Below are 15,628 nucleotides of genomic sequence, written 5' to 3' on the forward strand. Positions count from 1 at the left end.
CACCTTTCGAGACAGGGAAGAGGCTATTCCTGCGGGCACGAACTGCCAAGGAGTGTGTGCGGGTAGGAGCCCCGAGCGATTCTGTAATCTACGTGTGAGGAGGACTAAACTTTCGATACCACTGACAAGACTGGCAACGGTACTATTTGCAAAGACAGTATCGACAAACAACAAGTGAACACGATTTGGCTACATCACCACAATACCACCTGGAGTTTTAAGAAGACGAACACTGAGCAGCACCATTTGCTGGCGGTGCCCAATACTAATGCACTGCGCTGCCCAACTGTGAGGAGAGACAAAAGTCAGTACCCAACAAAACGTGAATTCACTTCGTGGGCAGTTAGAACCTCTGCCAGCTAGGAGGGCCTCTGCTGGCTGGCCGCACGTTCACCTGCTCACATTCTGGAGGTCATTCATTGGAGGCGCGGTTCCTGAAGCAGCCATTTCGCCACACAGCGTGGTGAACTTCCGGGAAACAAGGAGCGCCGGTTCCCATGCCGCAGGACACCTAGCCAGCTGCTAGGGGGTAGAAAGCCCTGGCTGCCCTGGTGTGGAGATCACCTCCTCTCAGGAGAAAGCCTCGCCCCGGTACTGGCATTCATTCTGCAGCGTCAGCAGAAGGACGCTCCTCCCGCTCTGACGTGGCTGGCGCCAGGCCAAGGGCAAGGCACCGCCCACTCCCTCGCCCCGCCCCGGAACAAAGCCTCAAAGCCTGCGCATGCGTGCTGCCAGAAGGTCGTTTAGACCACCAGCCCGGCCCCACCCACGGCACTGAGGAAGCTAGGCCAGTCACCAACGCCAGAAAATGGATGAGTCCCCAGAACCAGCTCTAGTCGAACCCCTGGGACATGGAAACACAACCACACCGCCAACCGTTGACCCTACTGATGACCAAGAAGAAGACGACGAGACAAACCAGGTCAACGGTGAGGCAGAATACCCAACTGATCACAGAGAATATGACCTGGTTGACCAAAGATCTTCTGAACAGATTTATGAGGAAAAGGTACCCAACCAAACTGAAAGCGAAGAGTATGGACAGATCGAGCACCAGGTGTCTGGCCTGACGGATAGAAGAACTCCTCAACAGATGGAACGAAAATTGTCAAGACAGGCTGAGAGAAGAACTTCAGAGCAGACTGACCGCAGGACGTCCCTGTCATCCGACCGCAGGATGTCCACGGCCTCGGACCGCAGAGTGTCCGTGTCATCTGACCGCAGGATGTCCACGTCGTCTGACCGCAGGATGTCCACACCGTCTGACCGCAGGATGTCCGTGCCATCTGACCGCAGGATGTCCGTGCCGTCTGACCGCAGGGCCTCTGAGCAGGCTGATCGCAGGCTGTCCAGCCAGGCTGAGAGGAGGGTCTCTGAGCAGACTGACCGCAGGGTGTCTGTGCCATCTGACCGCAGGATGTCCTCGCCATCTGACCGCAGGATGTCCGTGCCGTCTGACCGCAGGGCCTCTGAGCAGGCCGATCGCAGGCTGTCCAGCCAGGCTGAGAGGAGGACTTCGGAGCAGGCTGATCGCAGGCTGTCCAGCCAGGCTGAGAGGAGGACTTCCGAGCAGGTTGATCACAGATTGTCTAGCCTAGCAGAGAGAAGAGCTTCGGAACAGGCTGACACCAGCTTGTTCATATCATCCGACCAAAGAGCTTCTGAACAAATTGACAGCAGGTCATCTGACCAGGCGGAGAGCAGAACTTTGGAGGATTCTGAGCATAGATTTTCTGGCCTGGCTGACCAAAGAACTCCTGAACAGACTGACCAAATATTGTTCAATCTATTTGAGAGTACTTCTGAGCACACTGATCAGGGATTGTCTGACCAAGTTGACCGCAAAACATCTGTAAAGACTCAGCTAGCTGAACAACAGGCTGTTGACCAAGCTGAAAACTCTACTGATCTTACTGTTGACAAGGCTGACTTCAGTGAACCTGACCAGGTGGACGACTTAGTGGACAAACAGGCTGATGACCTGTCTTCCAATGGATCATTTGACCAGTATGACAGAGTATTTTCTCAGTTCCGCGACAGCAAGGAGGATAAAGAGGCTGAGTACAGAATAGAGCCCTGCAAATTTGAAGATAGCCAAATACACCTCAATTCCAATAGTTCAGTTGCAATGGAAACTGAAACTGAAAGTCCAACCACTGTCTCAGCCCACCACCTACTGGATACCAGATTCACCAGTAATTTTGTAGCAAAAGATCCAGACTTTTACCAAAAATTCCCATCCATCTCATCCAAATGTGATAACACCAGTCAAGAAAACACCCAAGCCATAGAAATCAATCCTGTAGGTTCAAGGGGTATTTGATTCCTACTAAAACAGGCCCTACGGGGGTTAGGGTGGGAGAAGAGGGATAAGCAGTAGGAGGGCACTTGTAGGATTAGGATGAGAAATAAATCCACACATGTTTTGGTGTGTGTGACCCATAAATTTCAGGAAATGCAGAAGGGTGGTGCTCTCTCTGCTATCCTAAGGCAGGCCATTCAAGAAAGATCAATGAACCAGGATTTTAAAACCTAGGTTTCAAGTCCTAAATTTGCTATTAACTCATGACAATAATCATTTCCCTTGTCTGGGTTTCTACCAAGGGAAAAGAATTTAGAGTTCACTGGAGAGCCCTGTAAAGGACAAAAAGTATTTAAAGTAGATTGGAGATACCTAAGGTACCTCCCAGGGCTTCAGGTGCATTGTATTTCTGGGACAGGTAGCCAGTTCTCTCATAAACACATGTCTCTTCTCCAATTCCTAGTGTTAAGATTCTAACAACATCAGATTTATATTTTAGATTATTAAGAACCCTGGGGGGATATTTCAATTGCAGGATGATTTTTCAGAATTCGAGCAAGAAAGGAGTTATATGGAAAAGCAAACTCATAAGAGGAAGTTCCCTCCCATAACATATGAAGATCCTTATGAAGTTTCACTCCAATACATGGAGAAACATCACATTCTACAAATATTCCAGGTAAACCTCTCAATCCCTCTCCGTAGTTGTGAGTTTTTCAAGAGGTACAAGGCAGGGTTTTTGCTGTTAAAAAAAAAAAAAAAAAAGATGGTGGGGCGTGATGTGACATATTCTAATTGAGAAGTCAGTAAGTATAAAAAGATGTATTTGGCCGGCGCCGTGGCTTAACAGGCTAATCCTCCACCTTGCGGCGCCGGCACACCAGGTTCTAGTCCCGGTTGGGGCGCTGGATTCTATCCCGGTTGCCCCTCTTCCAGGCTAGCTCTCTGCTGTGGCCCGGGAAGGCAGTGGAGGATGGCCCAAGTCCTTGGGCCCTGCACTCGCATGGGAGATCAGGAGAAGCACCTGGCTCCTGGCTTCAAATCAGCGCGATGTGCCGGCCGCAGCAGCCATTGGAGGGTGAACCAACAGCAAAAAGGAAGACCTTTCTCTCTGTCTCTCTCTCTCTCTATCCACTCTGCCTGTCAAAAAAAAAAAAAAAAAAAGATGTATTTACCAAAAATAATAAGTGATGAACACCAAATGAGTGAGACTGTGGTATGAAGCCTTCAAAATGATTACGGATCAGGTAAATTGGTTGATAGGGGAAAACCTTAGCCAAAAGTTAGTTTTAGCCACATCAGCAGGAAAGGATAAGATATTGGCAACTGAAAAATAAATTGAAAAGTCTTCCAGGCAGGAGTCTGATAGCTTCAAGACAGCAGACCTTGTAACTATGGAAGAACTGACTTATTTCAAGGGAGAATGAATTAGGCAAAATTTTAGTTCTTGAAATCATAAATCTCATTGACCTCAGACTGCATTGCTAGAATCTTCTTTGAAGTATGATAGTCCTTGGCCAATGTGGAATTGATAAAGCATATTCATAACTATAATTTGTTTTTCAGTATTTGGTGGGTTGTTCTTGTTTGCCTGGCATGATTTTTATCTAAGTATTGTTTACCCAGTAACAGATACATATATAATAAAATATGTACCTGAAATAAATTGTAATTAGAAAAGTATAAAATAAGACTAGTCCCCATCAAATGAAAACTTTTAAGTTGGAAAAGTTTAAATTTAAGTAAGTAGAGGAAAGAGCACAAATATTGCAATTTTCAAATCCTAACTTTGCCATTTCTTATCTTTGTGATTTGAGGAAAATTACTTAAATTCTGTGAACCTCAGATTCCTCAAATAAAATAGGGATAAAAGATAGCCACTTCATTAACACTATGTGCATTTTCCTACTTAAAATTCCTTGTTCTTGGGAAGGTATTAATAGCTAGGTTTCTGACTTTAGTCAAAGAACTATTAATTATTAATGTGAAAAATGAAACCTGTTGAAGAAAGTAGTTTTGGTTACCCTATACTTTATCTATCAAGAAAAAAAATAGTGCTTATACATACAACATCATTTCAAGAAAGATTAGTTATCATGTATGTATTAAATAGAAAAATATATAAAGTAATTGAACAATCTGGTAGATTAAAAAGACCTGAATATTTCATACTTGAAATTTATCCAATTGTTATTTCCTGCAAATGAAACTTGTGTTTACTTTATTATAATTTTTGTTATTCAAATAACAACCAAAAAGCATTAAAATGATTCTCTGAAGTTTGATATGAGAAGTCTTCAAAAAGCTTCATGGGAAATGCAAAAAGTATGCATGGATCTCAAAAATTTCTGTACCAAAATAAATTTACCTTTACTTCCATTTTCCATGAACTGTTTGGAGTTCATTTCTACCTATTTTCTCATCTAATATTACAACTGAACGTGTTCTCACGTAAATATAAAATGCCTCAAAAGGAAGATTCTATGTAAAATCATTTTAAAACAGTTTTAAAATTTTTATTCAAAAGGTTTTTCTTTGTTCTCCAAAGCAAATAATTATTTTCTCAATCTAGCAAGATCACAATTCTCAAAACAAAGACTATTCAAACCTTTCTCACTACCTCTTTGATCTTGAGCATTAGGAAAACCACCTATTGCTATTCATTACTAAATTTTGACATCTCTAAGTTTTACCTTAATTTGTCTTAATTTTATCAGTGGCAAGAAAGTAAGTTTCAACTTTACAGTGATAAGTGAATTTTTAAAATGCTATGGCACATGTTAAGTTAGTGGGAAAATCATGTGAGATGTAACTTGGACTGTGTAACTTCTACCCAAAATCATGTGATGCTTTATGCTCTCTCTCAGAAGATCACTGAAAACTTAGTTTATGAGAAACCAGAGGACCCTCTGCATTTTATGCTGCGCCAGGTATGGAATGGAATCAAAGAACAATCTTTTTATTCTCAGCATTGTAAAATACAACCCATATACAGCAAAGCATACATAATAAAACATATACAACTCTGGAATATCACAAAGTACACATACCTGTAACTACTATTCAAGTTTAAAGATACATATATACTGACAGCATCCTAGGAACTCCCTTCCTTCCTCTCATGGTTATTACTCCCCACCCAAAGGGACTGCTATTCTGAATTTTATGAGACACTTTGTCACTTTTCCTTATAATTGCATTCAACATGAATCATGAGACACTTTTATTTAGATTTGTCAGATTTTGGAGCTGTATATAAACTATGTATTCACTTATATTTAGTTTTCTTGCTCAAAATTTTATCTTTAAGATTGATCCATGTTGTGTATGTGGCTGTTTTGTTTTCATTGTGTTATAGTATTCATTGTGTCAAACACTACAATTTATCCATGCTATTTTTGAAAACAACCAAGAAATTTTTAGCATGGAACAATTACAAAAATTTTTGCTATGAGTCTTCCTATACATGTCTTTTGGTGACACATTTCTCAAATGATTGTGCGAATTTAACCAATCAGCAGTGTATAAAAGTTTCAGCTATTATCAGTGGTGCTAGCATTAGCCATTTTGATAAATATATAGTAAAAATCTACAGTTTGGTTTTGCTTTTAAACAATTATTTTTCTATTGCTTTGTTTGCATTTTTCTCACTGTCTACAGTGTTCTATAGGTTCTAGTTATGAGCTCTTTGTTCTGTTCTGTTTGTTGCGATTATCTTCCCAATTGCCATCTTCCCTTTCTATCTCCTAAAATTATCTTCTGATGAATAGAAATTTCTAATTTAATATAGTCAGTTTCTTATGTTATCTCTTAGCATGTTGCTTGTGGTTGATTTTTCAGCCATTATTTCCAGGCCAGCTTCCTCTCCTGGGGATTCCACATATGTATATTTTGGGCCATTTGAAGTTATCGCACAGTTTTCTTGATGCTCTATTTATTTATTTAAAAGTTAAAGTCTCTCCCCATTTCTCTTTCTCTGTATCCTTGTCTCTATCCATATATATATTTTTTTTTGGGGGGGGGAACTTGCTATTGCTATATTATTGCTAGGTGTTTAAGTTTATTAATCCTTTCTTCTGCAGTATCTAAATTGCTATTAATAACAAAGTTTCAGGGTCTTTTCAATCACACACATTATAATATTCATAATTTTACCTACCAGAAGTTTAATTTGTCTTTTCTTTTTAGATTTATTTATTTATTTGAAAGGCAGAGTTACAGAGGGGCAGAGAGGCAGAGGCAGAGAGAGAGAGAGGTCTTCCATCCACTGGTTCACGCCCCAGATGGCCATAATGGCTGGAGCTAAGCTGATCTGAAGCCAGGGTCCAGGAGTTTCTTCCAGGTCTCCCATATGGGTGCAGGGATCCAAGGACTTGGGCCACCTTCTGCTGCTTTCCCAGGCCATAGCGAGTGGTATATCAGAAGTGGAACAGCCGGGACTTGAACCGGCACCCAAATGGGATGCTGGCACTGCAAGTGGTGGCTTTACCTGCTATACCAAAGCACCGGCCCCTAATTTGTCATTTATACAGCTTTGACATCTCTTCCTTTTGGAACATAGGAAATCTAATTATAATAACTGTTTTAATGTTCCTGCTTGCTAATTCTGACACTTACCAGTCCTAAATTTGTTTCCAGTGGTTGATTCTCCTCATTATGAATAATATTTCCTGCTTCTTTTCATGCTTGGTAATGTTTAAGAATGTTTACATTGATAAATAATAATTATACTTATTTATGGGGCACAATCTGACTTCTCAATACACGTATACATTATGGAATGATCAAATTAGGCTAATCATTCACTACCTCACATATTTATCTCTTTGTGACAAGAACATTTAGAATCCATGTTTAGCAATTTGGAAATATATAGTACACTAGCTTTCTTTTAAGGGTTTATTTATTTATTGTAAAGGCAGAGTGACAGAGAGAGAGGGAAAGACACAGAGATCTTCCATCTGCTAATTCTGTCCCCAGATGGCCACAATAGGCTGATGTAAGGCCAGGCTGAAACTAGGAGCCAGGAACTCCCTCCTGATCTCCCACATGAGTGGCAGGATCCCAAGGACTTAGGCCATCCTCTGCTGCTTTCCCAGGCACGTTAGCAGGAAACTGCATCAGAAGACAAAAAGCAAGGACTTGAACCAGCACTCTGACAAGAGAATTTAGTATCATAAGCAGTGCTTAACCCACCACACCACAAAACCACCCCTCTCCCCATCTGATGTTCTGACACGTACACATTGTGTATTTTCCAATCAGGGTAAATATATCTGTCTTCTCATACATTTAACATTTCTTTATGGTGAAGAAGTTAAAAATTCAATATTCTGTTTTCTTTTTTTGGAAAAATATATAGCACATTAACATTATCTATGGTCACCATTCTGTGCCACACAACACCAGAACTTTTATTCTATCTAATTACAATTCAGTACTGGTTAACCAACCTACCATGCCCCTTCCTTGCCCAGCCTCTGGTTACCAATCTTATACTTTTAACTTCTATGATATCGCACACAATAGAGGTCATGTGGTACTTGCTTTCTGAACTTGGTTTATTTCACTTAGCATAATGACCTACCGTTCTATTCATGTTATTGCATGTTTTTGTGGCTAAGTAATATTCTATTGTATACATACCACATTTTATTAATCCAATAATCAGTGGATGGACACATAGGTTGTTTACATTTCTTGGCTGCTGTGAATAGTGCTGCACTAAACATGGGAATGCAGATATGTCTGTCCAATGTCATTTCCCTTTGATATATGCCCACTAGGGGGAGTGCCAGATCATAGGCTAGTTCTATTTTTAGATTTTTAGATGTATACTGTTTTCTACAATGGCTGAAGTAATTCACATTTCTACCAACAGTGTAAAGATGTTTCCTTTCCTCCACATACTTATGGCATTTGTTATCTTTTGTCTTTTTGGTAATAGCCAGTCCTACTGGAATGAAATGATATTCAGTTTGGTTTCGATTTGTATTTCCCTGATGATTAGGAGTGTTGAGTATTTTTTCATGTACTTGTTGTTCATTTACATGCCTTCTTTTTACAAATATATGTTTAGATCTTCCTATAATTAATTGGATTATTTGTTTTCTGTTATTGAGTTGCTGGAGTTCCTTAAAGATCCTGGTTATTAACTTCTAATCAGATACATATTTTGTAAATGTATCAAAATATTTGTGTTTTTCTGCCATTCTGCAGGTTATCTCTTTACTTTGTTGGATATTTCCTTTGCAGTACAGAAGTTTCTTAGTTTGGAAAAATTCCCTTTGTCCTTATTTGCTTTTGTTTGCTGTGTTTTGGGGATCTGATCAAAATATCCGTATCTTGTCAATGTCCTAGGAGGGTTCCAAGATGATGGAATAGGGAGGGAGCTTACTGCTTTAGGCTAGGGGAAGATGGTTTTTTTTTTAAATGGAGAGAGTACATTCTCAGGGGAAAGTTGGGGAGAAAACTACAGTAGAAAACTACAGAAGGAAGACAGACCAGTAGATCTATATGGAGGGTGCAGATGCGAAGCACAAACATGGACACAATATAGGACCTCTAGACCCGATAGCCTGAGAGAACTCCAGCTTTGGAGAGTGAGGTGAGATCAGACTGCAGCAACATGTGCCACTGGTGATATAGCTAAGGGGAGAGCCTATGAGATCTGACTGGAGTCTTAAAGCAAACAGAGTACCTGCTAACATAGCAGAAAAAGGGGGCACTTTTCTCTCTCCCCATCCCCCAAACAATGGTGCCCAGCAACCAACTGAAAGATGGAAGGTACCATTTTGGACATACATAACAGCTGTGCCAGATCTTGAGTGCTGCCCAGCAACTAGCCAAGACAAGATGCCATTTTGTCAGTAGCTACAGCAGCAGCTCAGATCTGCGCACCTGGCAACCAACAGCAAGAAAGAACCACTGTGAAATGAGAAGGAGCTACGACCAATGGCTCTTGTGCACACGTGTGATCCAGAGATTTCATCAGGGGAAAATTATTGTTCCTCATTGACTTACAGTCTATCTGGGAGGATTGACAGGGGGCTAGGCACCCACGTAGGTGATGTGCTCTCAGGCTCTCAACATATTACAGGCTATGAGACTCAAACAGCTTAGGTGCAGCAGCCACAGAAAGCTTGCTCTGGGAATGTCTCTGTCTCTCTGTGAACAGGACAGTGTAGTGAGGTGGAGCAGATCCTAAGCACAATGTGACTGTGAGGGCCTTGTGTGTTGAGACTGTGGGAACTCTGCATGAGAGGGTCTTTGGGCAATCACTGTGAGCAACTCCACATACTTAGAGCTCCCTGATTGCCTGGGGTGAATCACTGCAATGAGATCTGTGCTCACACTGAGGACTTCACAGATCCTTTGTGAGGTTTTTATAGTAGCCCGGATGAGTATTGCACGCACTGTGGGCCAGCACCTGGGCATTAATCACCTTGGAAGAAATGAGGTGGAGAAGTGATTATGACAACAGAGATGATCAAACCCTCCATTCTGATTAAAAAAAAAAAACACATGAGAGATCCACTATTCCCAACATGGGAATTACCCTAGATAATCACCCCACCCTGGACCACTGACCAAAGATACCTGGCTTCACTCACCACATGCTCTGGGTATTCATTGAATGAGCATATACTCTCTAAGCCACAGAGGCATAGTCTAAAGATAAAAGCCATTAAAAAAAACACAAGTATCTCCACAAATGCTTAAAAATAAAAACAGAAATTTAAGAAACAAGAATAAAGAACACAACATGAGCCCCACTCCAAGGAACACAACAAGCTTCAATATTAGAAGGTAAAGATGAGAGATTGATGAAATGCCTGAAATGGAATTCAAAATAATAATCATAGGATTACTCAGAAGCAAATTAATGAATTAAAGAAATCAATACATGACATGAATGAAAAATTCCCCATGAAATTGAGATTTGGAAGAGAAATCAAAATATTAGAAATGAGCAACTCAATATGAAAATAAAAAACACAATGGAAAACCTTAACAACAGACATGGTGAAACAGAATAGAGAATATCTGAGCTAGACAACAAATCTTTGGAAATTTTTCAGTCAGGCTGAAAAAAGAAGAAATTACAAAAAATTTAAATGATGTGGAAGATTTATGGGACACTATCAAAAGATCCAACATATAGGTCTTAGGAATACCTGAAGGTGTTAGAAGAATGAATGGATTAGAAGGTCTATTCAATGAAATAATTTCAGTAAACTTCCCTAATTTGGAGAAAGTAAGGGATATCCAAATATATGAGACACATAGAACTCCTTATAGACATGACCAGAAAAGATCTTCACCATGACACATTATAGTCAAACTTTCAAAGGTTTTACACACACAGTCTAGCAAAATTAAGTCATGAAGACATAGAAAACCTATACAAATAGCCAAGACAGAAATTGAATCAGTAATAAAGACCCTCCCAACAAAGAAAAGCCCAGACAGGATGATTTCACTGCTGATTTCTACCAGACATTTAAGGAAGAAATAACCCCAATTCTCAAGCTATTCAAAAGAATTGAAAAGGAGAGAATCCTCTCAAACTCTTTCTATGAAGCCAGTATCACTCTAATTCCTAAACCAGAAAAAAATACAACAGAGAAAGAGAACTACAGACCAATATCCCTGATGAACATAAATGCAAAAATTCTCAACAATATACTAGCTAATTGAATCCCACACATCAGACGGATAATTCATTTGGACCAAGTGGGATTTATTCCCGGTATGCAGGGATGGTTCAACCTTTGTGAGTCAATAAATGTGATACATCACATTAACAAGTTGAAGAACAAAAACCATTATATTATCTCAAAAGATACAGAGAAAGCATTTAATAAAATACAACATCCATTCATGATGAAAATCTTAAGCAAAATGGGTATAGAAGGAACACTCCTCAACACAATTATGGTAGTTTATGACAAACCAACAGCCAGCATCTTATTGAATGAGGAAAATTTGAAATAATTCCCACTTAAACCCAGAACCAAATACAAGGGTGCCAACTCTCACCATTGCTATTCAATATAGTCCTGGAACTTTTAGCCAGAGCCATTAGGCAAGAAAAATAATCAAAGGGATACAAATTGGAAAGAAGGAAGTGAAACTATCCCTATTTGTAGATGATATGATTCTATATATAGGGGACTCAAAAAACTCTACTGAAAGACTATTGGAACTCACAGAAGAGTTTGATAAAGTGGCAGAATATAAAATCAACACACAAAAATTAATAACTTTGTATACACAATTCCATGGCTGAGAAAGAAAATATAAAATCAATCTCATTTACAAAGGCTACCAAAAAAAATTGAATATCTTGGAATAAATTTAACCAAGGATGTCAAAAATCTCTATGATGAGAATTATAAAATATTAAAGAAAGAGAAGAAGACACAAAAAAATGGAAAACCCTCCAAGTTCATTGATTGGAAAAATCAACATCATCAAGATGTCCATTCTACAGAAAAGAATATGCAGATTTATTGCTATTCCAATGAAAATACCAAGGACATTCTTCTCAGACATAGGAAAAATTCTGCTAAAATCCATATGGAAGCACAGGAGACCTCAAATAGCTAAAGCAATCTTATACAACATAAACAAAGCCAGGGGCATCACAATACCAGATTTCAAGGCACACTACAGGGCGGTTATAATCAAAACAGTCTTGTACTGGTACAAAATCAGATGGATAGACCAATGGAACAGAACAGAAATGCCATAAATCAACCCATGCATCTACAACAAACTTATCTTTGACAAAGGAGCTAAAATCAATTCCTAGAGTAAGGACAGTCTCTTCAACAAATGGTGCTGGGAAAACTGGATCTCCACATACAAAAGTATGAATCAAGACCACCTACCTTACACCTTACAGAAAAATCCACCCAAATGGATTAAAGACCTGAATCTATGACCTGATACCATCAAATTATTAGAGAACATTTGGGAAACTCTGTCAGATATTGGCATAGGGAAAGACAAATAATGAAAGCAAAAATTGACAAATGGGATTACATTAAGCTGAGGAGCTTCTGTACTGCAAAAGAAACATTTAGGAAAGTGAAGAGGCAATGGACAGAATATGAAAAAAAATTTACAAACTATGCAACTGATAAAAGGCTAACATCTAGAATCTATGAAAAACTAAAGAAACTCAATAATAGCAAAACAAACAATCCAGTCAAGAAACTGGCAAAAGACTTGAACCTTGAACAGACTTTTTTCAAAGACAAAATTCAAATGGCCAACAGACACATGAAAAAAATGCTCAGGATCACTATACATCAGGGAAGTGCAAATCAAAACCACAATGAGGTTTCACCTCACCCCAGTTACATTGGCTTTCATACAGAAACCAACAAACTACAAATGCTGGTGAGGATGTCAGAAAAAGGTACCCTAATCCCCTGTTGGTGAGAATATAAACTGGTACACCCATTGTATAAGACGACATGGAGATATCTCAGAAATTCAAAAATAGATCTATCATATGATCCAATCATTCCACTCCTGGGAATTTTCCCAAGGGAAATGAAATCAGCATATGAAAGAGTTATCTGTATCCCCATGGTCATTGCAGCTCAATTCACAATAGTTAAGATATGGAATCAACCAAGATGTCCATCAACTGATTACTAAAGAAATTATGCCATATGTACACTATGGAATACTACTCAGAGTTAAAAGAAAAATGTAATCCTGTCTTTTGCAAAAACATGGATGCAACTAGAAACCATTATACTTAGTGAAATTAGCCAGTCCCAATAAAACAAATACCATATGTTTTCCCTGATCTGTGGTAATTAATGGAGTATCTAAAATGTAATATATAGGAATGAAATTGACACTGAGATTTCATGATTGTTTGCAGCCCTTGTCTCTACTGTTGAGAAAGTGTCTTTTTTTTCCCTTATACTATTTGTTGAACTCTTTTTTTTTTAAGCTTTTATTTAGTAATATAAATTTCCAAAGTACAGTTTATGGATTACAATGGCTTTTCCCCCCCAATAACTTCCCTCCCACCCGCACCCCTCCCATCTCCCACTCCCTCTCCCATTCCATTCATGTCAAGATTCATTTTCAATTCTCTTTATATACAGAAGATCAATTTAGTATATATTAAGTAAAGATTTCATCAGTTTGCACCCACACAGAACATGAAGTGTAAAATACTGTTTCAGTACTAGTTATAGCATTAATTCACATTGAGCAACACATTAAGGACAGAGATCCCACATGAGGAGTAAGTACACAGTGACTCCTGCTGTTGATTTAACAATTTGACACTCTTGTTTATGGCATCAGTAATCTCCCTAGGCTCTAGTCATGAGTTTCCAAGGCTGTGGAAGCCTTTTGAGTTTGCCAACTCTGATCATATTTAGACAAGGTCATAGTCAAAGTGGAAGTTCTCGCCTCCCTTCAGAGAAAGGTACCTCCTTCTTTGATGGCCCATTCTTTCTACTGGGATCTCACTCGCAGAGATCTTTCATTTAGGTTTTGTTTTGTTTGTTTGTTTGGTGTGGTTTGTTTGTTTGTTTTGTTTTGTTTTGTTTTTCCAGAGTGTCTTGGCTTTCCATGCCTAAAATACTCTCATGGGCTCTTCAGCCAGATCCGAATGCCTTAAGGGCTGATTCTGAGGCCAGAGTCCTGTTTAGGACATCTGCCATTCTATGAGTCTGCTGTGTATCCCACTTCCCCTGTTGGATCAGTCTCTCGCTTTTTGATTCTATCAGTTAGTATTAGCAGACACTAGTCTTGTTTGTGTGATCCCTTTGACTCTTAGACCTATCAGTGTGATCAATTGTGAACTGAAATTGACCACTTGGACTAGTGAGATGGCATTGGTACATGCAACCTTGATGGGATTGTATTGGAATCCCCTGACACATTAAGAACTCTTTTCTTAATGTAGGGTTAGTGATATGAGTATAAAGGAAACTGAAAATAGATCTTTATGAAAATTAATAGTGGGAATAGGAAAGAGAGGAGGAAGAAGGTTGGGAGCATGGGCAGGAGGGAGAGAGGGTAGGAAGAATCACTATGTTTCTAAATTTGTATGTATGAAATGAATGAAGTGTGCATACCTTTAATAAATTTTTAAAAAAGAAAATGTAAAAAAAAAGTCCTAAAGCTTCTTTCTTATGTTTTCACTTAGGAGTTTCAAAGGTTCACTAAGGAATTAATTTGAGTTGATTTTTTTTTTTGGTGAGGAATAAAAATCTTATTCTTTTTTATGTGGATATCCAATTTTTCTAACACTGTTAGTTATACATGTGTGGGTTCACTTTTATGGTCTCTACTCTTTTCCATTGACCTATAAGTACATTTTTTAATGCCAGTATCATGTTATTTTAATTATAATAGCTTTGTTATTTATATTTACTTATTGTAATTCAGATAGATAGAACTCCCATCTGATGGCTTATTCCCCATAAGTCTGAAAGTGGAAACATTAGACTTTGGCTAAAACCAGGAACTGGGAATTGAACACAGTTCACCCATGTTGGTGGAAGGCACCCAATTATTGGAACCATCACTACTATTTCCCAAAATCTGCATTAACAAGATGCTAAAGTCAGGAGCTGGAGCCAGGAATCAAACCCAGGTGGTATGATTTGAAGGCATCTTAATCACTTGGCTGAACACCCACCCAGTAATCTATGTTAAACTAAAGTAGTGTAAAGCCTCCCACTTTGTTGGATTTGCTATTTCACTCTAGCTAGCTAGGGTCTTTTGTAGCTCCATTCAAATCTTAACAATATTTTTCTAGTTATGTATAAAGTGTCATTGGTATTTTGGTAAGGACTGCATTAATCTGTAAATCACTTTGGGTTGCATGAACATTTTGACAATATTTATACTTCAAATCTATGAACATGGGATATCTTTCCATTTCTTTGTATCTTCTCCAATTTCTTTCATAATTATAATTTCCATTGCATAGATCTTCCATCTCTGCTTAAATTTATTCACAAGTATTTTTTGTTAGTGTTGTTTTGTAACTACTGGAAATGGAATTGCTTTCTTGATTTATTTTCCAGGGAATTTGCTATTTGTATGTGACAACATTACTAAGTTTTGCATGTTGACTTTGTATCTTGAACCTTTGCTGAATTTCTTTGTTAGTTTAACAGTTTTTTGGTGGAATCTTTGGAGTTTTCCCCATATAGGATCATGCCATCTGAAAACAATAGTTGTTTGACTTCCTCTTTATCAGTTTGAATTCCATGTATGTCTTTTTCTTGCTTAATTACTCTGGCTAGGACTTCCAGTAGTATGTTGCATAAAAGT

The 15,628-nt window shown here is 38.9% G+C and overlaps 1 protein-coding gene across 1 annotated transcript in view; it reads left to right on the plus strand.

Moving 5' to 3' along the window:
• The first annotated feature begins 808 nt into the window (after window positions 1-808).
• The window catches only part of TEX55 (testis expressed 55), a 33,454-nt gene continuing 18,634 nt past the window's right edge, over window positions 809-15,628 (plus strand). Inside the window, exons 1-3 of the mRNA XM_062181024.1 lie at window positions 809-2,302; window positions 2,838-2,981; window positions 5,170-5,275. Of these exons, the coding sequence (XP_062037008.1) occupies window positions 809-2,302; window positions 2,838-2,981; window positions 5,170-5,275 (1,744 nt within the window). The remainder of the gene's footprint in view (window positions 2,303-2,837; window positions 2,982-5,169; window positions 5,276-15,628) is intronic.

Source organism: Lepus europaeus, chromosome 2 (assembly GCF_033115175.1).
Source record: "Lepus europaeus isolate LE1 chromosome 2, mLepTim1.pri, whole genome shotgun sequence".
Taxonomy (NCBI): domain Eukaryota; kingdom Metazoa; phylum Chordata; class Mammalia; order Lagomorpha; family Leporidae; genus Lepus; species Lepus europaeus.